Genomic DNA, 26367 nt, shown 5'->3' with positions numbered 1-26367 from the left:
TATAACCACAATTTAATTAACCACATTAACCACATTTTAAGTGAACATACGATGTTCCCTACATGTTACTCCCGTATACCACAATGCAATGCGGCCGTGTTTTCTAAACGTCATTTACTGACGCAAATGACGTTTAGGAATGTTTAGCGTAGTGTCCGAATTCTTGTTTCTTTGTTCCCTATATAGTGCACTATACCATAAACACTATATAGGGAATAGTGAGTGATTTGGAACGATTTCGAACACAGCTCTTGTATCAGATCAATTCCTGAGTTAACATTGTGTTCCGAGGTAATAGGTCCGCTTGGATTAAGTTTGACTGTACGACTTTATACACCAGTGATCGTTTTACTTAAATAGTAGTACATTTACAAAAGGACATTATCAGTCCAGTTCCTAATGGGGTTATTCTAGTCTTTATCTCTACAATGGAGTGTGAACAGATCGAGGGTGTGTGTGTGTGTGTGTGTGTGTGTGTGTGTGTGTGTGTGTGTGTGTGTGTGTGTGTGTGTGTGTGTGTGTGTGTGTGTGTGTGTGTGTGTGTAGATGTAGGTGTGTGTGTATATATGAGTGTGTGTGTATATGTGAGTGTGTATATGCAAGTGTGTGTTTGCCTCAGTGTCTCTGTGTGTGCCCCAGTGTCTGTGTGTGTCTGTGTGTGCCTCAGTGTCTGTGTGTGTCTGTATGTGTGTGACTGTGTGTGTGTGTGTGTGTGTTTGTGTGTGTGTGTGTGTGTGTCTGTCTGTGTGTCTGTGTCTGTGTGACTGTGTGTCTGTGTGTGTGTCTGTGTGTTACCTGTGGATCTGGATGTTGCTGCTGTCCAGGGACACCAGGCCGTTGGCGGCGGTCCTCCGGGACCCGGCAGGTGGCCGCTCCAGCATCTCGATGGGGTACCAGTACCTGACCAGGACCCCCTCGCTGCGCAGGTACGTCTCCACCTGCACCAGCTCATTCACCTGAGCAGGGCACACACACACACACACACACACACACAATGGTTACAAACGTCACTACGACGGGAGAATAAGACTAACAACAAAGGGTCGTCAGTTGCGTTGCGCTCACAGAGTCAACGTCCAGGACCACCCCGTGCAGCCCGAAGGTCTTCAGCATGCCCCGGATGGCGAACTTGGGCAGGGCCATGCCCCCGGTGGTGCTGTTGGTGTTGTTGCTGTCGGGGCAGCGGATGACCACCGTCAGGCCTGTCATGTCGAAAAACAACACAAGGCTAAGTGAGAGTTGTTTTTCTCGGCAACAGACTTTTTTTTTTCCTCAGAGGGGTCGTCCCAGGACAAACACAAGTGTCACTCATTACACGAATTACAGGTTTGCTCGTTTTGTGTCCAAGGGCATGCACGGTAAGCTCTTTTCACTTGTTTACTAGCCCTGCCCTGGAACGCTGCAATAGCAGACCCATAATTAGTGCTATGATTGACACCTGCTTTTGTGGCAAGATTACGCCTCAGAATGCCTTAATGACATAATCGTTCACTTACATCCAGCCTTAACCTCAAGTCCATCTGGACTTCACATATGGTCACATATTTGTGTAGTTTGTAGGTTGTGTTAGGATGGAAGGTAGGTAGGTTGTGTTAGGATGGAAGGTAGGTGGGTTGTGTTAGGTTGTGGTAGGTTGTGTTAGGATGGTAGGTAGGTTGTGTTAGGATGGTAGGTAGGTTGTGTTAGGATGGTAGGTAGGTAGGTTGTGTTAGGATGGTAGGTAGGTTGTGTTAGGATGGTAGGTAGGTTGTGTTAGGATGGAAGGTAGGTAGGTTGTGTTAGGTTGTGGTAGGTAGGTAAGTTGTGTTAGGATGGTAGGTAGGTTGTGTTAGGTTGTGGTAGGTAGGTTGTGTTAGGTTGTGGTAGGTAGGTAGGTTGTGTTAGGTTGTGGTAGGAAGGTTGTGGAAGGACAGACGCACCTTTTCGGACTTTGTCGATGGTAAACTTGTTGGCCTCCTCCTTGATATCTTCGATAGTTGGGAGGTACAAGTCCCGCGGGATACCGCCGTTCTCCTCGTACAGGAACTCCACCGTCTGCCTGGCGATGTCCACCATGCCTGATGTCATTACACACAGACACGTGCACACACACACACAGACACACACAGACACACGCGCACAGGAAAAGAGGAAAGGTGAGTCACCGCCATCTCACCCGACGTGAGGTAATTTAATAAGAGCGTATAATTTCATTTATGTGATTACGCTGAGCGCCTGAATGGACATGATGTATACAAAAGCCTCAATTAAGCAACCCCGACATTTCCCTCCTGCTTTCTTATCATTTGTCGGAATAGATGTTTTCATTTCCCTCAATCCGTTTCATGACTCACTTATCTCGGGGTTCACCTTCCTGCTGCCGCGACTAAACTCTAATGAGGGTAATTTGATTGAAATGCAATTTGCAACTGTGTCCTTAATTCGCCCGGCTCTGGCGCGTCACAAACGATTTAGAGTTGAGATATGAGCTGTGCCAATCAGAGAATGACACCGAAAGACTTTTAGACCGAGTGGAAAACAAGAAAATGTTACTCTTCCAAGAACAGATCTCAGAACAGCAGTTTTTTTGGTCTTCCCTTTTTTCAATTAAATTAAATTATATTTGAATAGCCATTAATCACAGGTACAGTCTCAAAGGGCTTAACATTCCATATATTTTTGACACCCCCCTTACCCTAGCCCCCCCAGAGGGCAAGACACAACTCCCTTTATTAGCAAGGGAGAAATCTTGAGACGGAACGCATAGTGGGGGATCAGGACATCTGCTTTAAGGTCTCCTCCCGTCTCAATCCTGGTTCCATTCCTATTCGGGGGACCAAACTAGTTCAATCTGGTGTTCAGGTGTGAACGATAGGCCAGATGGTCTCCGGCGGGCCAACACAATTCGCCAACAGCTCTAAAAAGGTAAATATCACAGACGTGATCGATGCTCTGTGTGTGGGCCCGGCGGAGCTCCTCCAGCACCACTCACCCAGCTGCAGGGCCCCTTTGATCTGGTCCAGACCGGACTTCCTCTCCGCCTCGTTCCGGAAGCGTCTGCGGATGGTGGGGAAGACCTTGGTCTCCCAGGCCTTAACCAGCAAGGCATAGTGGTCCTCCTAAATAAAGCACAACAATAGACACAGACAGACACATCACAGACATGGAGAAACAGTGCCCAGATCAACCGATTGGCTACTTGGAGGACAAACCAACAGCATTTTAAAATGGGGGCAGGGTAGTGTAGGGACTAGGGCGTATTAGGTACCGAGTGACGCCTAACCCCCAACTGCACCTTAACGAGCAGCATCTGAATCGACTCCAAGTCCCCCTGATCTAAAAGCGTCTCGCAAATGACCTCGATAGCAAATAGGACACATCAAAACAAGTGGCGCATGTGAGGGGGATGAGGGGGTGATCGGAGGACAACGGCTCACCCTCGGGACGTCGTCATCGTCGTCTTCGTCGGTCTCATCGTCGGCGATGGGGGCCAGGTGGGGCTGGGGCCCCGAGGTCACCAGGTTCTCGTAGCTGAGCTCCACCTTGTAGTGTCCCGACAGGTCGCTGTTGTACTCTGTGTCACCGGGAGAGGACAGACAACAAAGCCAGTCCTTACAAACACTGCCAACTGGGAGACACGCATACATACGATACACAGACAGCAGGGGGGGGGGGGGGGGGGGGGGGGGGGGGGGGGGGGAGACGTTAACGATGTTGGATGAGGTCAGCTGCAGGAGGTGAGAATCCAGAGATGTAAAGTGAGGGAGTGCAGAAAACGGTGAATGAGAGCATGGTTATGAAACTAAACAAAGAACAAACAAAAACAAAAACCATGTTTCCCTGCCATTGATAAGTATATCATTCACCTACCTGTGGTTGACATGCAAGATGGATTTCCTTGAACAATCAGGGAGGAGATGCCCTGATTGGCCAGAGATTACTCAGGAGGGAGTGGTCTTAAATCGTATTCAGTTCATCCAGAGGCAGGCAGTCCACTCGGAGTGGATATTCTCTCAGTGCATTACACTAACTAATACCTGACGGATTGTTTCTTACAAATATCCATTTCTTACAAATATCATTAAAATAATAGCTCTTAAACCTTACCTACAGCACCATTAGGTGCGGATCGAAGACAACAATAGTGTGACCCACAGTTATAAATGACCACAAAACATCCCTTAGTTAGCTCACAGCGTATCCCATCGGTACGGGACAGCCTAGACCAGGGATTCTCAACCACCAGTCCGCGGACAAAAAAATTATATATATTTATTTACACAGCATATCACAGTCGTGTTGTTAGACTGTTGCACAGTTACTGTCAATTAATAAAACTGTGTTTTTATTCTTATTAATGGTCCTACAGTATCTTTGTTCATCAGATTAGGTTAAGCAGGCATTTAATGGTTTGTGTCCTGGTCGCTGCATTAACGGCCCCTAATGGTTGGTCTGGGCGCCTGCACACCCCCCCAGAATATGCATACCGCGCCTCAGCAATAAAAAGGTTGAGGGACCCTGGTCTAGACGCAGAAAGGCAGGAAGGGGAAGTGCGTGTGTGTGTCAGAGACGTACGTTGCTGGGCGACCGCCACGGCGGCGATGCGGCACGGCGGGCCGTGCGAGCCCGAGTCCGACGCCACGCTGGTGCCGGCGTCGTTGTCGCTGTCGGACGCCATGGCGAAGGGCAGGGCCTCGAAGTTGGCGCTGATCTCCTCGGCCAGGTCCACGCAGAGGTCGGCCGCGTTGCGGTGCGCTTGGCCGTCAGCGTACGCGAAGGGGCGGCAGCCGAAGTTGGCCAGGATCTTCGTGTTCTGTGGAGGATGGGATGATGCAATGGGGTTTGACAGACAGACAGACAGACAGACAGGCAGACAGGCAGACAGGCAGGCAGGCAGGCAGGCAGGCAGGCAGGCAGGCAGGCAGGCAGGCAGACAGACAGGCAGACAGGCAGACAGGCAGACAGGCTTTTTAATAAGAAGACGGACTCAGGGTGGAAGCAAGAAGAAAGAATTGGGGGCGTAGATGGGCATGATAGTGTAGTATTGGATGCGTTTCTTTGATCGATCCCCTATGTCTTATGATTCCTCAGCCATCCTATAGAAAGATGCCTCCTACATTGACATTTACATTCAGGGCATTTAGCAGACGCTTTTATCCAAAGCGACTTACAATAAGTACATTTGTCAGAAGAAACAGAAACTGTTGGTACAGTAAGGATGTTCACAGAACCAAGCGCCAAGCACTAACAACTGTTAGGTTAACCCATTCCCTGTATACAACAAAGATGGCTAGCTAGGATCCTAGCCCCAATCTGCTCCTTAATAAAACACACCTGAATTCCTTCTAAGTCGCATTGGATGAGAATGTCATATAAAGTCCGGAAATATTAAAGTTCCCATGACATGCCACCAGGTGTGAGTGTGATTAGCCGTTACAAGCCGTTTTGAAAATCGGTCTCTTATGACATCACAAGTGGGCGTGTCCACCTAGATGTGTGTTGGATAGGTCGGTCTACCAGCCTACCCAGTGGACCGTAGCCAAGGTTGCTCATCACTCCGTCACACATCTAGGTGGACGCGCCCGCTTGCGATGTCATAAGAGCCAGATTTTGGTGGCATGTCATGGGACCTTTAACAGCACCGAATAGCAGGCACCCACCTTCTTCTGAATGTGCACCAGGGGCCACATCCCGCCCGCTACGTCCTCCAGGGTGGGGCTGAGGCGCTGGCCGCAGTAGGTGAAGTAGACCCGGCCCTTAGGCGCCTGGCCTGGGGGGGGTGGAGTGCCTTCCGACCGCTCCCACCCGATCCCTGCCACGTCGCCTAGGTCATCACGCACGCACGCACGCACGCGCACACACACACACACACACACATACACACACACACACACGCACGCACGCACGCACGCACACACACGCACACGCACACACGTACACACACACACACACACACATCCATCCATTAGGGTTATAACAGAAGATGGAGATAATGTCTGATGCTGCTTAAAGGGCCAGAGCAAGACAGATTGGACCCTTTTGTTGACGAGAGAGAAAAGGGTGGTGGAAGACGTGGTCAGGGCACGGTGTGAGAGCAGGTTGCTCTGCTGACTCACCAGGGAGCAGAGCCACGTCCAGTCTGACGCTCTTCCACTGCAGCAGGCTGGAGCCGTTATAGTGCACCGCCCGGCCATTACTGAGCCACGCAGACGGCGAGGCCACGGAGGGATGGGAGAGAGAGAGACAGAGGTTAGGATCGAGTTAGGGCCGAGAGACACAGAGGGATAGTGGTGAGGGAGCGAACGGAGGGAATAAAAAAAACCAGCCGTCAGCACTCCAGTTAAAGATAGAGCGGTGGGAGCAGGGAGGGTGAAACAAGCGACGGGGCAGAGCCGTACTTGTGGAAGAGGCAGGTGCCCACGGGGTTGGTCCACGCCCCGTCCCGCTTCTCCGCCTCCGTGGCGAAGCCGAAGGACACGATGGGCCCGCTGTCCTCCTCCGAGTCTCCATAGGAGACAATCTCGATCTCCCAGTAGAAGGACGGCGCCTGGCGGGACACGAGAGACACACGGGGGGACAGAGGCCGCGGTCAGCTGGTGCAACCGTGCTGGAATCGATAATCATACGCTGACGCCAGACTGGGCAGGAAAAGATTGACTTTTTCGTTTTTTGTTTTCGGTTTCGTTTTTCTTTGATTGATGATTCTTCTTTTTCAATCAGGATTTCTTTTAATATTCAGCGGTATAAAAATCGTTTCTTTATGCACTAAATGTAATGCACTAACAGTGTATATTAATTATTGAAAAAAAAAGAAAGATGAAATTGGAAGAAAATCCAATGTTTTAATAAATCACAATTGACCAATATATTCACATTTAATTAGGTGCATGACTTAACGTGGGTACATTTTCCTTTTGATCAGTGGCAGCTCCTACTAGACATATTCTTATTCTGAAACCAGAGATGTCTCCCCATCCACCCACCTGGACGGGTACGGGCGAGGTGGCGTAGATGAACGTTCCCCTGGGTAGCCCCCCTCCGGCGCTGGGGTCGGCCAGGAAGGTGACGGAGGTGAGCCTGGAGGAGAACATGCAGGCCCGGACCGGGGGGAACACTCTGCAGGGGCACCAGGTGATCTCCTTGGGCTGAGGCAAACAAGACGTCACCCAGGACGACGTCAATACACACAGAAACCCAGGACGACTGGATTTGGTGTTCTAGTCACCGTGGCTATTGAAAGCCCTTCACACGCACACGTGCAGCACGTGCGCACATATAAGCGCGCGCGTGCGCGCACACACACACACACACACACACACACACGCACGTAACAGAATGGGGTCAAGGGTCTGAAAGCCTCATCCTTTCTGCAACCCCCTTCATTGCAAGATAACCTGCTCGGCCAGCTCTAATTCTCCCCTTTCTCCTGCGTTTCTCGCGGCGGCCATTGTGAGCCACATCGAGGGTGGCTTCTCCCCTGTCCCCACCTGGCGCCTCTCCGTCTGTAGTGGCGGGGGCGGCGGTCGCGCACAGTCGCGGTAGAGCATCCGCACCCGCTCGCACTGCGACTCCACCATGCCCAGCCGCTCCCCTGGGCTGCACTCCTGGGCCACCAGGTTCAGCACCTCCACCGCCGCGGGGCACTGCTGGATGAACTCCTCGCAGAAGGAGCTGTCCTCCAGCAGCTGGGCCATCACCAGACACGCCCTGCGGGGCGGGGGGGGGGGGAGACACAGACGCTCAGAGGGGTCAACTGGGTGGGCTCGACCGACGGGGAATCAGGTAGTCAGTGGGCGGGAAAGAAAATCTCTAAAGTAGAAGAAAAATGATTAATGTACACGTCGTTATGATTTATGTAAATAAATGAATACAGTTAAGGAATCTCTAAAGCAGAAGATTTTTTTAGAAATATGTACGTCACTCTGATTTATGTAGATAAGTAAATAAAATAAAAATCTCTAAAGTACAAGAAAAATAAATAAATATACACGTCGTTATGAGTTCCGTTAGTGAATTACCTGGTTCTGATCTCGGCCAGAAGGCGCACGGCAGCCATGACGGGGCTGGAGCCGTCCCCGGTGGCGGGGAGCGAGGTGTGGATGGAGAGGCTGCCCTCCTGTGGCAGCAGCATGGACTGCACCGCCTGCACCACCTTCTCCGTGATGGACAGCTTGTAGAGGGGCAGGGCCTGCCGGGCGATAGGGCCAGAGTGAGATATTATAGAGACGGAGGGAGGGGGGGAGGGGAGGGAGGGGATGTAGACGGAGAGAGACGAGGGGAGAGAAGGGGAGACCAGGGGAGACCAGGGGAGGTGTGGGTGTAGATCAAAGGGAGCCGAGCCGAGTTAAAGTCTATAAGTCGTTACCTCGGATCTGGGTGTGCAGAGGCGAGATATGGGCACTGTCAGGACGTCCGAGGATTTGCACGCTCGTCTGTACTCGCAGGACGGGAACTTCACCGTGGCGACGCCCTCCTGCTCGTTGATGGAGAGTACCACGCCCACACTGCCCAGCACCCCCTTGCCCACCACCTGCCCCAGAGAAAGGAGAGCACTTTACAGCACACCGCTCGCACACTCGATGATGACCTCGGAACGTTTTTGAACGTGGTGCAACGAGCTCCCTGCCGATGTCAGGGCCGCAGAGTCCTGACATCACCTTCCGCAAAAGACTCAAGTCTCACTTGTTCAGAGTTCACCTAGACTCTGCATAGCCTCTTCCCGTATGTTGTACGTCCAGGCACTTAAAAATAATAGTTTGCGTTGTGTAGCATCTTATTCTAGCTATCTTTTTTTGTAGTTGGGTTGGGTATGGGAATGGGATAACCTAGCGGTTGTAAGTGCTTGACACTTGGTTCTATGAGCATCCTTACTGTTCGAACAGCGATAGATTGTTGTTTCTCTTTCTTATGACAAAGATACTTATTGTAAGTCGATTTGGATAAAAGCGTCTGCAGAATGCCCTAAATATACATGCTAATGGTTTTGGGTCGATGGTAGGGCTGAACGATTTGGGGAAATAATCTTATTGCAATTATCTTGACCAATATTGCGATTGCGAATTAATATGCGATTTTAATTAATTAAGTTCCTTATGTTTAGATGTTGACTGGAAGCAGTCAACATATAAACTTCTCTTTCCTTTAGGGCAGGCGGATGTGTTGAGATGAATTGATATTATAACTTCTTTATTGAACTTTTGAATCGTAAAAGCATATCGCGTTCTATTACATCGCGTTTTTGTTTTGAATTAGATTAATCGTTCAGCCCTAGTCAATGGCATTCCTGACGACGAGGTTGACTTCTGGGACCCACCTGGACCTCGGAGCCGATCTTGATGGTCTCCTTGAAGCCCCCCAGGGCACAGAGCGCGGCCACGGCCTGCCTCCCAATGGCCTGCAGCTTTGCCAGCTTCCTGCTGCTGCTGCTGCCCGTCTCCAGGATGCTCTCCGCGTACTTCCCCAGCTGAGGGATGAACATCAGCGCCCGGGAGAGCACCTGGTGCACGCACGCACACGCGCACACGCACACACACACACACACACACACACACACACACACACACACACAAACCCAAACACAAACAAAAACACGAGCAAACATAGACGGACACACACACACACACACACACACACGCACGGGCACAAACACAAACACAAACACGAGCATACATAGACGGACACACACACACACACACAAACACGAGCATACATAGACGGACACACACACACACACACACACACAAACCCAAACACAAACAAAAACACGAGCAAACATAGACGGACACACACACACACACGCACGGGCACGAACACAAACACAAACACGAGCATACATAGACGGACACACACACACACACACAAACACGAGCATACATAGACGGACACACACACACACACACACACACACACACACACACACACACACACACACACACACACACACGCACACACACACACACACACACACGCACGGGCACAAACACAAACACGAGCATACATAGACGGACACACACACACACAAACACAAGCATACATAGACGTACACACACACACGCACACACACACACACACACACACACACACAGAAAAAAGAGTCAGTCGGCTTAACCTAAATACACGGGACAGCTCTGAAAGGTCATGGATGTGGGAAAACAACAGCAGCCTGCCAACAGGTGTATATGAGGCGTGGTCACGGTGGCCGGCGGCGGTCTACCTTCTCGGCCGTGCTGGTCCAGATCTGGGCGGTGTTGGACTCGGGGGCTGTGAGCAGGCTGTGCAGCAGGGCGATCACCTCCGCCGCCATGCTGTTGGCCACGTGGCCGCTGATGAACGGCCTCACCGGGTCTGACCTGAGAACCATCAACGTAAGAACAGGGTTTAGGGACCGGGAACAGTAATATCAAGGATGTTGCAATGCGAGAACATTAGCAGATCCACAGTTTTACTTCATTCACAAAGCTAAATCGAACACCCATATTTCGACATATGTATATATTTTTGTAGATGTGTAAAAGATATGGGTGTTTGATTTGGTTTTATGAATGAAATAATCTTCGATCCGCTCATTTATATATATATATATATATATATATTGGCTTTGTGACAATGACATTATAATGACCATAGCATTCTTATGAAAAAGTTATGGTTGTGCAACATTCATATCATCTTTCATCACCTGGCCAGGTCCGAGTTGCGGTCCCGGCACACTGCAGTCTGAGCCGTCTTCTTCTTGTCGCCGGTGGTGACGCCCCCAGCCACCTCCGGGGGCGCGGCCTCCACAGGGGGGCCAACGCTCACGATCAGCCCAGACTGAGCCCACTTATTGGCCTTCCTCAGGGCGGCGGACGCCTCCTCGGTGATCACCTCACAGCTGCCACTCTGGAAGCAGGGATCAGAATATAAGCACACGACAATGCATACATCTGTGAATTATAAATCAATAATGTTCAGAATGCATGACATTAATATAGCGCTTTTCTCTCTTAACAATCCAATACAAAACGATGACTAAAAGGAAAACAAACAAAAATTGAAAAAATTGATGGTATCAGTGGGGGAGAGCTGGCTTAAAGGGGACATATTATACCACCAGGCGTGAGTGTGATTAGCCCTTACGAGCTGTTTTGAAAATCAGCGTCTTGTGACATCACTAAATGTGTGCTGGATAGATCAGTCTACCAGCCTATCCAGTGGACCGAAGCAAATGTTGCTCATCTATGCAGCACACTAGGTGGACACGCCCACTAGTGATGTCTGACGTCAAAACGGCTTGTGACTGCAAATCACACTCACACCTGGTGGTATAATATGTCCCCTTTAAGGGGTGGGTTGAACACTGCTTTAAGCATCAGGTCAGTGTCTCTCGCCCCTACCTTGGTCATGTCTCGGTCCATCTTCACCACCTTCTCCATGTTGGCTCCCGTTCCAAGTCGGAAGGGCCGACCTTCTGAGCTACTGCAGCACACAGGGAGGGAGACACTCGGGTCAGACCAACGCACACACAGACACATCATCAGAACACGCCGACTGAACAGGTTTCTCGGGACGGGCTTCTTACCTGAGCAGCGGCTGCAGGACCTCGTGGGACGACTGGTCCTCCCTCTTGTGGATGAAGATGGAGAGCTTGCCGTCCACCGCCTCCCCCTCCTCGCCGCCTTCCTTGTCCGACTTCAGGGCTCCCTTGGAGCTGGCGCGGGTCAGGCTGGTGTCGGGCTCCGAGGCACTGGGGGAGAGCAGGGTCTGGCACCCTGAGAGGAACGACACAACACCTCTTATCCACCGGGGAATCCCACAGCTAAACAGCATAATGCACTACTTTTATGCATTTATTTCTGTAAAAGGCAAGGCGCTGCTAAAGTTCGACTTGGGGATGGGCTTAGCTGAGGAGGTAGAGTGGGTGATTTGTGATCGGAAGGTTGCTAGTTCAATCCCTTGCTCCTGCTAGCTGAGTGTCGAGGTGTCCATGAGCAAGGCACCTCCCCCTAACTGCTCCCGACGAGCTGGCTGTCGCCTTGGTTGACTCAGCCGATGTTTGAATCGGCGAATGAACCGTTGTAAGTCGCTTTGGATAAAGGCGTCTGCTAAATGCCCTAAATGTAAATGCTTTAAAAAGGCAAAGTAAAAACCCACATCCAAAACCGATCCTGACATAAACCTTCAAACGAGGCCACTAACAGGAGACAGTGAGCGTGTGCTCCTAACCCAGGGAAGAACCTTTAACCGGTGTTAAAGGCAGAGGGGGGGTGTACACAAAGCATCACGACCCCCAAAACATCCACCCTGGCCTACCTGGCACCACGTAGTCGGCCAGCTTGGCCAGCAGCAGGGCGGCGATGCGGGAGGCGGGGTCGCTGGCGTCCTGCTGCTCGGCGTCCAGCGTGCTGATGGAGTAGCTCCAGGTGGGCAGCGCCACGTTGCCGCAGTCCTCCACGCTCATGAGGGGCAGGGCGGCGCGGCACAGCTGCAGGATGATCAGCACCAGCTTGGGCGAGGGCCGCTGGTCCAGCAGCAGGGACAGCAGCTTGGACACGCAGGCCGGCTGGCTCAGGATGGTCTTCCCTATGTGGCTCCTAGAGGCACGGGGCGTATGTATGTCAATTACGGCCCCCATTGCACTCCTGAGCATCCCTGGAAGGAGGGAGCCCCCACTCTGAAGGAGGGAGCCCCCACTCTGAAGGAGGGATCCCCCACCCTGAAGGAGGGATCCCCCACTCTGAAGGAGGGATCCCCCATTCTGAAGGAGGGATCCCCCACTCTGCGTTCCTTCTCAAGATATCTTCCTTGCTAATCAAGGGAGTATTTTCTTGCCATTTGGGGGGCTAGGGTCAGGATGCTGTCATTAATACACGGCCTGTTAAACCCTTTGAGACTGTAGCTGTGATTAAGGGCTATAAAAATATACGGTTTAGTTTAGCCAGGTGGGTGAGGATGGGAGGGATGGCCGTACCTGGACAGGTCGTTGAGCAGGCTGAGGACGTCCTGCAGGGCGTCGTTGCCGGCCGCTTGGTTGCCGCAGCACTCGGTGGCGCGGGCCAGGTGGTTGGTGAGCAGGCTGGAAACCTGGCGGGCCAGGCCCGAGTGAACGGCGTCGGTGGAGCCGCCTGGACCAGGGAGAGAGAACAGGACCGGGGGTTACCGGAGGGAGAACATTTACATTTAGGGCATTCAGCAGATATAAGTAAGTATTACAATAAGTACATTTGTCAGAAGAAGGCAAAACAACATATCGCTCTCAGTGCAGTAAGGATGTTCATAGAACCAAGTGCCAAGCACTAACCATCGCTAGGGCTAAGCCATTCCCCGTAGACAACAAAGATAGCTAGGATAAGATACTGCACAACTAAGTACTATAACAAAGTACGACATACAATAAGTGCGTACATTAAGTGCCAGGACGTACAACATATAATTAGTGCATAGGATGGTCGGGAGAGGTTGGCTATGCAGAGTCTAAGTGAACTCTGAACAGGCGAGTCTTGAGTCTTTGGCGGAAGCTGGTGAGCGACTCTGCGGTCCTGACAGTACAGGCCTAGAGTTTCATCAGCATAGCGGAAAATAATGTTATGCTCTCAAAGCCTTCGCCCGTTTCACACGGGCAGAAGTGCTTTCGTTCGGGATTCATAATTCAACAGCCGTCAATTCCCTGCGCGGCTACCGGCCTTCTCTGGAACAGCATCAATACGTGCCGATCGTGTCTGGCCTCAACCTCTCCCGTCTCTATATATTCTGCGGCCGTGCCTTGGCTCGGTGTATAAAACATAAGCTTATGGGGGAAAGCTTTTTGCCTTACACCGCGGCACCGCAAGACAGGCCTGCTAAACTAAAACATACCCTTAGGCTTAAAAATAAGCAGTATCCTGGCATTGGCTTCACGGTGCTCCGGCAAACCCTTGCGGTCTGACCTACCCTCCACCTTCTCCCACTCGATGCAGCGGTTGGCTAGCACCTGGAAGGCGGCCCAGGCCATGGTGGCCACCTTCTGCTTCTTGGTCTGCTTCTCGTTGGAGCTGCTCCCCTCCCGCTGGCTGCTCAAGCTGCACAGGCGGTCCATGAGCTGCACCAGGCCGCTGCGCACCAGACACTGCTCCTCACTCCTACGGCGACACGGAGAGGACACGGGGCCTGATGTCAGGCTAGGCTGGCGCACTTTGTGTGTGTGTGTGTGTGTGTGTGTGTGTGTACATGCATAAACACTCCTCTTTGTTTTGGTCACTGGGTAACTTCTCGCTTTGTTTTAGTTTGTTTTTTTTTACATTGCGTTTACACACTTTAATTAGCAAGTCCTGGCACTGGGCCAGTATATAATTGATACTGTTGATACAGTTGTTCCTGTTTGTCCTTACTTTAGCACTTACTTTAGCATCTATTTTTGTTTTCCTTAGCACTACTTTGTATTTTAATTGTTTTGTATTATATCCAGGGTTTTCCACTGCTGCTATAACAAAGGAATTTCCCCTTGGCGGGATTATCTATCTATCTATCTATCTATCTATCTATCTATCTATCTATATAGGAGTGTTAGCTTAGCAAAACAGGGATGCAGATGTGTGTATTTTGTAAAGGAACCGTTTGCTCCATATTTTGGAGTAATGAGGATGTCAAGATGGAATGTTTGTTTACTTTTAATGTTTATAAGTTAGCCTCTGTTGTTACTAAAGCCTGGATGAAACGTCAGGATGGTTTATATCGTTTGTGTTAGCATTGTTAGATTTGGCTATATTTGGTTATTGGTCTGTCTGTTTGTGTATACTGGTGTCTTGTCAGCCCTTGTGGGCTGGCCATGATGATGCATGACACAATAATACAAATTCAATTGCAGCGGGTGTTCCCTTCCTCCTTGCCTGGTGTAGGGGATGGTGCACAGCAGGCCGATGCTGTTGGCGCAGGCGATGGGGTAGCGGGCGCAGAGGGACACCACCGAGGTCATGGTCTCTCCAAAGGCCTCCTGTACCTGCTCCACCATGCCACCGCAGGTCAGCTCCTCGATCCTACACACAGCAGGTGCAATCCGCTTACAAAACACGCTCTCTTGACGCGTTGAAATGTTCCTCTGCACTCCGATTTCAGAATGACCATACTGCCCACAAGGCATCCGCTTTATCGACACCGAATCCCAACTGCCCTCCTCAGTCTCTGAGTCTTTGATGCATGCGCGTGCACGTGGAGTTGAACCCCCCTACCCCCTATTAACATGCTACTAGTTACTTTAACAATTAACCTGGGGTCTTACCAACAAAATCCTATTAAGGTACAATAGGTAACATTGACGCAGATCAAATTCTCAAAATTGGAGAGTTATACCAGTAACTGGTAGGCTCTATCCATCATACGTCTAGGCGGACACTCCCCCTTGAGATGTCACTAAGGCTTGTAATGGCTCATCATACTCATTCCTGGTGGTATAATAGGGGCCCTTTAATGATGCCATGCCCACATGCTCCACATGTCGGCCATGACAAAACTCAGGCTGAATTTTTAAAGGTTTAGGAGTTCAGCTGTTTAAAAATATCTTCGTAAACGTAGCAATTATTGGTAGCTTAAAAATAGTAAGTAAGCAACTTGCCAGCCCTCCTTTCAAATGTAAAGTTCTGTCTTTGTTAACGGTTAATTACCGGATGGCCAATGTCAGTCATCGGTCAGGAAAGAAAGTCTGAATTAGCATCCCTAATTTCAACCCTTACCTTCCTGTTGGAACAGGCAGAGCAATCACAACAGTTGGCTATGTCTGTTGCATCAATACTTCCCTCTGGGGGGGATAGACTGGATGCCCCCAGGCAGTTCTGCCGGCGATTTGAATTCACCCTGCAGAAGGGTCTGGAGAGGAGCAATCCATTTCTTTCTGCTCCCGATGCGTTTTTGCGGGAGCCAATCACAAAGCTGGCTTCTCCCCCGGCGCACTATTGGCTGGCTTGACACATTGACGACAGGGAAGCGACGGCAAGCAGCCAATTGCGTACAGAGTGGGTTGAACTAGGCCCGTTGATCACGCCTCTTGTGCTGAAGGAAATGACAGCAGCCTCCCCAGACCAACGTGCCGTCTACGACTGAGCTTGGTCTGGCGATAGCCAGGCTAGGGGGGGGGGGGAGCTACCACAGCTAAACCAGCACACAGGAAACCTTCCTATTCCCGCTTTCGGTTTGGTTCTTTGTTCAGTGTGTTCTCCTTGCATGGGTTCCCTCGGCTCAACGACCCCGCCCCCCCCTCCTGTCGCTCTTACCTGGGGCCCCCCTGCAGCACCATGGTCACCGGCCCCACCAGGTGCGTGACTCCGCCCACGCGCACGGCGGCGGTGAGCAGCTCCCTCATGTGCACCAGGGCCTGCTTCCGCGTGCTTCCTCGCCGCCAGCGGGTCTGCGCCGCCGACAGGAAGCTGCTGCTGGACACCTGCGGCGGAGGCAACGGGCACTGGCTCAGTCTGGGGCGTAACGCCACGGGAAGAAGGAGGGCGGGCGATTTGGCCTAGAAATAGAATCTCCGATTTTTTAAAACCATACCTGATTATCAGGGGGTTTTTTTGTTTGTTTTTTAAATATATATGCTTTTTAAGTTTGGATTTTATTTGAAGGATAACAATGATTAACAAAAGCAAAATAACTTACACACATCTCCGACTCTGCTGCGTGGCTCAGTTTAAGATGCTGGAGTAAATGTGTTGTGCTTCTGCGTTGGTTTCCACAGACTTTAGGCCAAATCTACACACTCACTTTGATATTGATATATTGATGTCCTAAACAATAAATTCAAATTAAGATAAAAAAAAAAAATTGATGAATCGCCCAGCTCTAGAGGCCACAGAGTGAAAGGGCGGCGACGGACTTACAGCCTGGTCGGGCGTGGTCCCGATGAAGGCGAAGAGCTGCCCCAGCAGCACGCTGTAGGTGGGCTTGTCCCGGCTGTCCTCGTTGGCCAGCGACTGCAGCAGCGTGAAGGAGCTGCTGCGGTGACTCGTGGGGTGGTGTCGCCTCCTGGGGGCGGCAAGGAAGAGAGGGGACCAGGGAGGAAATCAAGGGAGTTATGAATGAGTGTGGGGGTTACTGCTGCATCCATCCATCCATCCATCTGTTCGTTCCTTCATTCATTCATTCGCTCAGTCATCCATTCCTCCATTAATTAATTAATTCATCCATCCATCCGTTCAACCATTTGGTGGTTTGGTCATTAATTCATCTATCCATCCATTCATTCATTCATTCCTCATCCATCCATCCATCCATTTATTCGTTGTCCATCCATCCATTCATTCATTCATTCACTCACTCATTCATTCATTCATTCATCCATTCATCCTTCCTTTCATCTATCCGCTGTCACCGGGGGAGGTCAGAGGGTCTGGAGCCTGGGTTCAGAGGCTCACCGTTGGGGCGCGTGTGTGAACTCCAGGTCCTGGTTGGCGATCATCTCCAGGTCGGAGGGAGCGGACATGCTGCGCAGGAAGACGGGCTGCTTGGCGTTGGGGACGCCCGTCTTGCTGTCCGACACGGACTTGGAGGCTGAAACAGGTGAGGGTGAACGGGGTCAGCCGTGTAGGGGCGAAGAGGCTGGGTGCTTCTAGCTTGGTGAGACCATCCAGGTGTTGAAGTTTGACAACGACGATGAGGCTGGCCTTGGCAGCATTTGATTTCAACACATGGGTATGGCCTTACATTGTTTCGAAAACTCTTTTGAAACTGTAGCCTCTCAGAAAGAAACCTATGTTATTCTGTTGCTCTCCTCGCTTTCAAAATCAGGAAGAGAGTTAAGCAAAAACATCTCTCCTTTGAGAAAAGCCATGTCTGAAAGACTTTCATTTTGTTATTCCGCCTGTGTCAAATAAAACGCTATTGAATGCCCCATCGATTGCTACTCTTTCCTTGGGTGCCACTATTGAAATTCTGGAAAGGCTACGGCTCACCCTGCCGCCTTACAAACTGAAACGTTTTCCCCGAGCTCTGATTGGCCCTTCCATTTAGTATTTTGGGGAGAGGCTTTCAACTGCCAAGTAACAACTGAATTAAGCATTTACTCTTCTGTGAAAAGTTCTCATCCGCTAATTTTGTATACAGTTGGGGGGGGGGGGGGGAGTACCAGGCCCTGGCGTCCCGGCCGGCGTGGTGGCCAGGCTCCTGCAGTGAGGAGCGATGGTGACGTGGAGGAGGAGGTCGGTGCGGTTCATCAGGCTCTTCACCAGGGCTTTGGTCTTGCCCAGCGGCGTGCTGCTCTTCAGGTGGATGGAGTTCACTTCCTGGAAGAACTTTTCCCTACAGGAAAAAAAAAAAAAAAAAACACGAAAAGGTGTGTCTTACAACACGTAGGGGGACTGAGTACAACTCCGCATGCAGGGGCCGTTTCCCAGACAAAGTGGCCGTCACGGGAATGAATTACCTCAACGCCAGGACCACGTTCTCCAGATCGCTGAAGTCGAGGGGAACCTCCTTCAGGGAGCAGAGTAATTCCAGCTCCTTCATTTTGTTCTGGTGATTAAAGTAAACACAGTGAGTCACCGGCACGGCGGCACACCGGAGGCCGGCCCCCCCCCAGAGGGGGAGCTGCAGTACATGCTTAGCGGAGAACAACAGATTGGGTACCTCGAAGAAATGGTAGTCGTGGAAGAAGGGAGCGTTGTTCTCCAGCTTCCCCTGCTGGGCCTCGTCCACCTCGCTCTGCCACTTCTGCTCCAGCTCGGCCACACTCTGGAGGAGACACAACACGAGACATCTCAGTACACAGGGGTCAGAGGTCGCAGGGGTCAGAGGTGCTTCTGGTGGAGGCCATTGGGCCCACTGATGTGTGACGCGGGTTGGGTCGTGCTGTTTGAACATAATGTCTTCCACAAGTTCCACACCACACAGCGGATGAATAATGAAAAAGGAAAAATTTGCATTAACTGTTTTATAGTGGCTGCCAAAAGGAAAGCATCGACTTAAATAGGCTCACTCCATTTATCTCCGGCCTAACAACATCCCTAAGGACTATATTAGTTCTAGAGAATGTATCGGTCTGTTAGGACAACACTTAAATATGTATGCATTAGCTTGACAAACACGTAGATATTCAAGTTTAGTTGTAGCTCAACTGACCTCGTCTCTGACTATGCGGTTGGAAAAAAGTAAACCCCATTAGCCTCATATCCATCCACAAGTCAGGAGTCGAATGTCATGGCAATAATGTTAATGATAAATGGACTGCATTTATACAGCACTTTTCTAACCAGTGGCCACTCACAGCGCTTTCACAATAACGCCTAACATTGATTGTGATTTGTTACCGTTACTGACTGGAAATCAGTATGATTCATTTATTTTTATTTAACAATTCAATAGTTAAATAAAGAAGTTTATAATATAAATGAATCTCAAGACATCGGCCTGGCCTTAAGGAAAGAGCAGTTTTTATGTTGACTGCTTCCGAAGTTGTGTTGGTCATACTAAAGAATGATGATTCATTTATTTTTTAGTGAATAATACACAACGTAAGGAACTTACTAAATTATAAAAATCACACATTAAATCGCAATCGCAACATTGGCCAAAATAATCACAACTCGATTATTTCCCCAAATCGTTCAGCCCCAATTCATACACAAATTCACACACCGACGGCGGTGTCAACCATTCCCGGCGACAGCCAGCTCGTGGGTAGCAGTTAGGGTGAGGTGTCTTGCTCAGGGACACCTCGACCCTCAGCAAGGAAGAGCCGGGGATCAAACCAGCAACCTTCTGGTTACCAGCCGCCCCGCTCTCCCTCCTGAGCCACATAACGTCTACGTCAAGAGGGGAAATCCCGCCCGCTATCTCCTGCAGAGGCTCATGGGCCGGGTCCTACCTGCAGCTGGCGCTCCATGGCGTTGATCTTCTTGAAGGTCTCCGTCATGATCTTGCACACTAGGTCGTACTCCTCAGCGTGCTCCTCGCGGTACTGGTAGTTCACCAGCGACTGCAGCGCGTCCACCAGGGTGAGGTGTTTGATAACACAGGACACGATGACCTCCTCCATCACGTCGGGCCGGATCACCTCCCTGGGGGACGAGACACCGAGTGGGGAGAAGGGGAGACGCCGTGAGGAAGGGAACCACCGCATGAGCTTCGTTGCTTTCTTTGGGGAGGAAACTCTTAAAGTGCGCTCAAACCAGAAATGAAGGCCCCAGTGCGAATTCATACAGTCAGTGAAAAGACGTGAATAGAGCCTATCAGCATTCACTCCCTGAAGTCAAGATTGAACCACAAAAAGAAAGTAATTGCTGCCGTTTGCGGACTCCTGGAGCTCTATAATATCTACATAATATAATATAATATCATGGGCAAAAGCTGTGTGCGCCTCCGGATGAAAGTATGAACCCGTAAACGACGGCGTTGTGTTCTCCTACGTCTCTTGTACTTCCACAACAAGCAAAGACTCGCAATGGTGGTTATCTCGGCCATGGTTGAGAAGGAATTGGCAGAAAGGAATGCTGGCGTTCACAAGAGAGCCCCTCCTCCTCCGATAATCTTCAAAACACTTCAATGATTTTAAGTTTGTGCAATCAACCCCGCACGAGTCTGATTGCACAAAATACTTAGAAGTTCGTGCAATCAAACACGCACGCGTGTTCTGAAGCTCATGCAATCAAATTCGCACAAGTGTGTTGGAGTTCGTTCAATCAAACTTTCGCGGGTACGCGTGTAGAACAGACGGCCGGCGGTCTTACTTGATGCTGGGGCGGAACTGCGGCCGGGCCCTCCCCGACACCTCCCTCAGCCGTCCCATGATGCCCGGGGGCAGGCGGATGCGCGGCAGGTCGAAGTGGCTGCCCGACATGATGCCGGGCGGGGGGATGAGCACGTCGGAGGGGTAGGTGAACTCCCGGTCCTCGTCGATGGTGAGGGGCAGTGGGGACGGGCTGGGTGTGAGGGCCGGGGAGATGGCCCCGTTGGCCTCCACCTGCCACTGGCACCTGGGGACACAAAGCAGGTTGGCTGGTGACCGGAAGGTTGCTGGTTCGATCCCCGGTTCCTCCTGCTCGAGTGTCGAGGTGTCCCTGAGCAAGACGCCTGACCCTGAGCTGGCTTTCGCCCTGCATGATTGACACCGCTGTCGGTGTGTGAATGTGTTAATGAATGGGTGTAAGCCACCTTGGATAAAAGCGTCAGCCTAAATGTAAATGTAAATAGCAGAATACTGGCCATCCATCCAACATCTGCACAACAATGCTGACACATGTTGGAGTAAATATTGTTTTTGCAACCTCCCAGTCAATAAAGGCTTTTTAATAGCGGACTGCCTCGAATCCCTGGGCCCGGATTCATTATCATCAACTCTTTTTGCGGTTATAATATATATAATCTTCCTCTATTCTCGAGTGACATTCCCAGCCAAGAGCCTCAGGTGTAAAGGGGAGCAGCTGAAGCGCTCCCGCTCGCATCTTCCCCCCCCCCATCCGACATCACCCAGCGTGTAGCGAACCATTTTGTGTGTGTGAGTTATTACCTCTGGAGCAGCTTCGAGCAGAGCAGATCGTGGCAGGCCTCTTCCTCCCGGGTGACCTCGGGGCCGTAGTACAGGATGCGTAGCATGGAGCACGCCAGCACCGACAGGCCCAGAGCCAGGTCTGCCAGGAAGGGGAGGCCCCCGGAGACGTCCTCCGATGACTCCTGAAACACAGCCAGAACAAAAACGGCGCACTCAGGGTGCGGCCCATGCATCGACGCGATCGCGTTACACAGCGAAGCTGCCGCGACAATAAAGCCGAGAGGCGTACGTGCGCTCGGAGCACGGGGGGGGGGGGTGTGATGGCGTGGCCCTACCTGGGCCCGGACCGTGCAGGAGAAGCCCCACATGGCTTTGTCCGGGGTGTTGTGCTCACGGCCGCTCCGCATCTCGAACGAGAACGTCACGGTGTCGCCCTCGACCTGCAGCGGAAACATTGTTATGGCTCTGGGTGGTCTCTCTAGACGCGCGCGCCTGCGTGTGTGTGTGTGTGTGTGTGTGTGTGTGTGTGTGTGTGTGTGTGTGTGTGTGTGTGTGTGTGTGTGTGTGTGTGTGTGTGTGTGTGTGTGTGTGTGTGTGTGTGTGTGTGTGCGTGTGTGTGTGTGTGTTCTGGGGGTACCTTGACGAGGTCTTTGGGCCACCCGGTCCCCAGGACACTGCGGCTGCCGTACCCCAGCGTGTTTCCCCCGTACTCCGTCACCTTCCGGCTGTTGGTGTTGGGACCGGCGTAAACGACCAGCTGGGAAAAAAAAATAATTAACAAACACGAACCTCAAGTCACCGCCACGCCTCACAGCGATACAACCTGTGTTGTACTGTGCAAAACAGTGCAAAGAAAACGGGACACGCCGTCTTCCGCCTCCAGTACCTTGTCGTAGTCGTACTGCGAGGAGCACCGGGAGTCGAACCTCAGGTACAAGCACCGCGCCCCCGGGATGTGCACCGTCTCCTTGAACTTGTAGTTGTCCCGGACCGGGTGCACCGTCTCCACCGTTTTCCCAGCAGCCCACGGGGTTGGGATCTTGAGGCCCGTCAGGAAACCCGGCTCTTCCCTCTCATCCAGGATCCTGGAGGGGCGGAGTCAGGGTTGGTCATTTTGACATTCAGACAAAACAGGCCGCCCATGGTCGACAGCAGGTACCTGTAGGCTATCGGACTGTACCTGTCTTCCACCGGACACGCCTTGGCCCCTTGAGCCAAGGACCCGGACGAAGGTCCCTCCGTGAAGAGAGGCGACTGGGTCTTCAGCAACAGCGCCGTCTGGAAACACAACAGGCCGTTAGACACATCGTGGCTCACTTCGGGGTTACATTTTTAAATGCAGTCGTTGTCCATGCGCTGGGGAGGGCCCACTGACCTGGCTGGTGTAGAGCACCAGCTGGACCAGCTGGGGCATGAGGGCGTCGGCCAGGGTGAGGGTCTGTAGGTTGGGGTGCATCAGCGAAGTCAGCAGCACGGGCAGCAGGTGGCCCAACATGGTGGCCTTGGTCACCTGCTCTAGACCCTTTAGTCTGGGGGAGAGAAAACACCGCCACAGCATTACACTTAGCTGTCAATTGGGCCGTGAGGCGGGGTGATGCCCGGTTAGAGGAGCAATGAATTGAGCTGGGCGATTAATCCATTTTTAGTCCTAATTTCAAGATTATGGTCCATAATCGATTTTTCAAGAAGAAAATCGATTATTAAAAAAAAAAGAAAAAAAAAACCTTTTATTTATTTTTATTTTTAAAGGTTAAAATGCCAACATGGCAGCATGTGCTGAAAAAAGTGAATGTTTGGAGTTTGGCTAAAGTCTGTGGCAACCAAATTTTGCTTTAAAAAATATATTAAATCGATAATCAGGTTTGGTTTAAAAAAAAATCAGAGATTTTATTTTTAGGTCCAAATCGCCCGGCCCTAGCGATGAGTTGGGAGGATTTAGGGACACGGTACACAGGGTGTAGAGGACGTGTGGAAAGGCGAGGTGTGAAATGGGTTCGCACCTGGTCTCCCGGTCAGGGATGTCACTGTTGATGAGGGCAGTGGTCACCTGCTGCAGGGTCTCCACCGCCTCGTCACAGCCCACCAGGATCTTGGTGGAGAGGGACAGGATGCTGTTCTGCAGCTCCTGGGGACCACACACACACACGCCCACGCACACACGCAGAGAGCAGGCCCATACTTCCATAACACTGCCTCCGTGGATTTCCCAGTACAAATATAAAAGCATCTGTTTTTTAATTCCATAAAGGATGCAAATAAAGGAATAAAAGGTTATTATAAATAAAAACAGGATTTGAAATTCATAGCCTTTATTTACAAATCCTAATTTTCACAACTTATAATAACCCTATTAAAAACGCCTTAAATATTAGTTGTAGTGGAAAGCTTGCCAAAGTAATAAATGCAGATTTAAAAGTCTACCTCTACCACCGTTATTCTACTGCAGACAAAATAATAAGTATAAAATCATACATAAGTGATTTTAATTAAAACCAAAGCAAACATATTGTAGTTAAGTTTCACTATGCTGCTTTACAGAGTTAACACTTAACTGCAAAAGCTAACTTAGCGGCAAAAGCTAACTTGGCGGCTGTAGCTAATGCAGAGAAAGGGGAATAAACACAAGCAAGCTAGCACACCGTGTCGTGGCGGCGCATCCATGATCCCAGTGTTCCTGAGTGCCTCGGTCACACGGGGCCCCACATGGACAGACAGCGGTAAGAAGGGGGGGGTACTTAAAGGGTGTGTTTACCTGTACCTTCACGGTTTCCCCCTGCAGGGAGCTGTCGCTGTCGTCCCCGTCGTCGGGGCGAATCAGCACCGTGTTACTGAGAAGGTGGTTCTGGACGGCCATGAGGTATCTCAGGCTGGGCGAAACCACCTGGGGAGGGGGATAGGAGGGAGGGTCCGTGGGGGAGGAGTGTGTAAGGAGGGGGGGGAATAAATTGATTGACAGAGGTATCGAGATTCTTTTGGTCTTGTCAGGGGGGGGAACATGTATGGCAGAGACATCAAATGATCTGAGAGGGAGCAAATGATAGTGTGATGATGGTACCGTCCTACAGTTGGCAATATAGTGTTTTTGCAAATAGTACATTTGCATCAACTACGTTCTGTGAAAAACAAGGGCAGACACCGATAGACCTGTAGATCCCGGATCCCAAACCAAACCTACCGTTAAACCACACACAATGGAATTTTGTCGCAACATTTACAGAATTGTAAAATAGCAACAAAATAAATCACAATATTTACAGAATTGTAAAGGAAACAGAATAAAAAAACAAAAGATCACAATATTTACAGAATTGTAAAAAAGCAACAAAAAAAAAATCACAATATTTACAGAATCACAATAGCGATCAAAAAGTTTGCAATATCGAATGGTGAGGTCCCTGCCGATTCCCGCCTCGCTCACCGGCACAGTGGAGAGCAGCTTCTGGAAGTCGTCACGGGCAACCGTCTGACACTTAGTGACGAGGAGGCAGGACTCCCGGACCACCGTCTTCAAGATGTAGTGAAGCAGCTCGTCGTTCAGCCTGGCACACGGAGATGATGTCATCAGACGAGGACACTTGGGTTACAAGAAGCCGGGTTGAACCATTCAGAGCACTTCTGAATGAGAAGAGGGGGGGAGACTGCTGACCTGTAGTGGTCGTCCTCCTCACTCCCGAATCGATTCTTCTGCAGCTGCTCGGCCAAGTTGGTGAGGATGACGTCACGGAGCTGGGAAAGACCGCTGTTTCTCTCGCCTGGAAAGGACCCAAGGTGCCGCATGCTTAGAAATCAATGGTTAAGAAAAAACACTTGAACTAATGTTGTTTTAACAACAGCCATTCCTCAGCTCACCTTCGGTCAGCACTAACTTCAGCAGTTTGTTGAGTTCCGCCTGGCCCTGGTACAGTGTGTTTAGGCCCGAGCTAAAGAGATAAAGAGATAAGGACCAGAAGTCAACACAAAGAACCCCTTGTCAACCTGAGAGTACATTTACGCCTCGTGCCCACTGCACCGTCTGTCAAAGGACGTCGGAAGGCGTGGCTGACGGATGGGGGAGCTTTCCAGGGTCGTCAGAGCCCGAGTAGTGTCACAGTGCTTACATTTGCATACGCGATCTGATTGGATGACGGATCCGTCGCTGCCGAAAAAGTTGGAACATTTTTCAACTTTTTGACGGCGCCGAAGGCTCCAACGGAGCGCACGGATCCACAATGCATTGCGCGTCCGTCCCCATTCAAAGTCAATGGGGATCAGTCAACGGACGGATGCAGTGGGCACGAGGCATCAGTGTGGAGGTCCTGGATACGGTGTTGCGCCGATGTCTGTGTCCCGTTGGTTCGGGATGATGATGATGATGATGATGATGATGATGATGATGACGCACGGGGCTCACCTGATAGCCAGGCACACCTCCCTCTGGATCTCGGCTCCGATCTGATCCACCGGAGCCATGAGCAGCTGCCACAGCAGCAGGCCGGCACGGCGCACGCTGTCGCGGTTCTGCTCTGACTGGGGATTGAAGAACCTGAAAACCACCTGCAGAGAGGAGCAAGAACACTGCGCTGTGAGAACACACACCCGCCCAATAAACGGAGAAACCCACTACGAGTCGCAAGGAAGAGGGCAGCGGGGGGGGGCAACCGTGTGCCTCGATTGGGGCCGGCTCGCCGGTCTGACCTGGAACACCACCAGGATGCAGCGGATGATGCAGGTGTCGCTGTTCACCATGGCCTTCTCCATGATGTCGCAGATGCTGCTGAAGTGGCGCGCCTCGATGGGGTGCTGCTTCCCCAGCAGGGCCCCCAGGGGCAGGCTGCTGCTGCTGGCCGCCAGCAGGTTGAGCTGGTGGATGCACATGGCGCCCACGTGGTGCAGCAGCTGGTTGATCACCTCCGAGGTGGCGACGGTCTCCTCTGTGAGGGACAGAGCCCGGGTCATTGCAGCTCACCAACCATCCGAGTGCG

General features: G+C 51.1%; 1 protein-coding gene across 4 annotated transcripts in view; it reads right to left on the bottom strand.

Annotated features, from left to right (window-relative positions):
• Positions 1 to 26367, bottom strand: part of hectd4 (HECT domain E3 ubiquitin protein ligase 4) — a 55330-nt gene that overhangs the window by 18108 nt on the left and 10855 nt on the right. For 3 of the 4 annotated variants that reach the window (XM_079740291.1, XM_079740294.1, XM_079740293.1), the window contains exons 12-54: positions 26081 to 26316; positions 25797 to 25939; positions 25256 to 25326; positions 25053 to 25158; positions 24825 to 24945; positions 24159 to 24287; positions 23407 to 23531; positions 22782 to 22935; positions 22587 to 22684; positions 22293 to 22491; positions 22044 to 22163; positions 21742 to 21846; positions 21425 to 21588; positions 20646 to 20891; positions 19784 to 19976; positions 18547 to 18651; positions 18344 to 18432; positions 18047 to 18219; positions 17337 to 17472; positions 16803 to 16947; positions 16200 to 16366; positions 14823 to 14969; positions 13888 to 14075; positions 12929 to 13082; positions 12271 to 12551; positions 11540 to 11729; positions 11355 to 11436; positions 10658 to 10860; positions 10193 to 10328; positions 9293 to 9475; positions 8345 to 8509; positions 7998 to 8167; positions 7467 to 7686; positions 6963 to 7124; positions 6378 to 6526; positions 6096 to 6175; positions 5640 to 5803; positions 4555 to 4792; positions 3417 to 3553; positions 2972 to 3098; positions 1920 to 2057; positions 1066 to 1202; positions 796 to 956 (exon numbers count right to left, since the gene is read on the bottom strand). In XM_079740291.1, coding sequence (XP_079596417.1) covers positions 796 to 956; positions 1066 to 1202; positions 1920 to 2057; positions 2972 to 3098; positions 3417 to 3553; positions 4555 to 4792; positions 5640 to 5803; positions 6096 to 6175; positions 6378 to 6526; positions 6963 to 7124; positions 7467 to 7686; positions 7998 to 8167; positions 8345 to 8509; positions 9293 to 9475; positions 10193 to 10328; positions 10658 to 10860; positions 11355 to 11436; positions 11540 to 11729; positions 12271 to 12551; positions 12929 to 13082; positions 13888 to 14075; positions 14823 to 14969; positions 16200 to 16366; positions 16803 to 16947; positions 17337 to 17472; positions 18047 to 18219; positions 18344 to 18432; positions 18547 to 18651; positions 19784 to 19976; positions 20646 to 20891; positions 21425 to 21588; positions 21742 to 21846; positions 22044 to 22163; positions 22293 to 22491; positions 22587 to 22684; positions 22782 to 22935; positions 23407 to 23531; positions 24159 to 24287; positions 24825 to 24945; positions 25053 to 25158; positions 25256 to 25326; positions 25797 to 25939; positions 26081 to 26316 — 6637 coding nt within the window. The remainder of the gene's footprint in view (positions 1 to 795; positions 957 to 1065; positions 1203 to 1919; positions 2058 to 2971; positions 3099 to 3416; positions 3554 to 4554; positions 4793 to 5639; positions 5804 to 6095; positions 6176 to 6377; positions 6527 to 6962; positions 7125 to 7466; positions 7687 to 7997; positions 8168 to 8344; positions 8510 to 9292; positions 9476 to 10192; positions 10329 to 10657; positions 10861 to 11354; positions 11437 to 11539; positions 11730 to 12270; positions 12552 to 12928; positions 13083 to 13887; positions 14076 to 14822; positions 14970 to 16199; positions 16367 to 16802; positions 16948 to 17336; positions 17473 to 18046; positions 18220 to 18343; positions 18433 to 18546; positions 18652 to 19783; positions 19977 to 20645; positions 20892 to 21424; positions 21589 to 21741; positions 21847 to 22043; positions 22164 to 22292; positions 22492 to 22586; positions 22685 to 22781; positions 22936 to 23406; positions 23532 to 24158; positions 24288 to 24824; positions 24946 to 25052; positions 25159 to 25255; positions 25327 to 25796; positions 25940 to 26080; positions 26317 to 26367) is intronic. The other variant, XM_079740292.1, reaches the window with a different exon arrangement.

The sequence above is a fragment of the Pollachius pollachius genome (assembly GCF_949987615.1).
Source record: "Pollachius pollachius genome assembly, chromosome: 1".
Classification (NCBI taxonomy): domain Eukaryota; kingdom Metazoa; phylum Chordata; class Actinopteri; order Gadiformes; family Gadidae; genus Pollachius; species Pollachius pollachius.
Note: the sequence above shows the minus strand (reverse complement) of the source record. Positions and strands in the feature narration are given on the sequence as shown.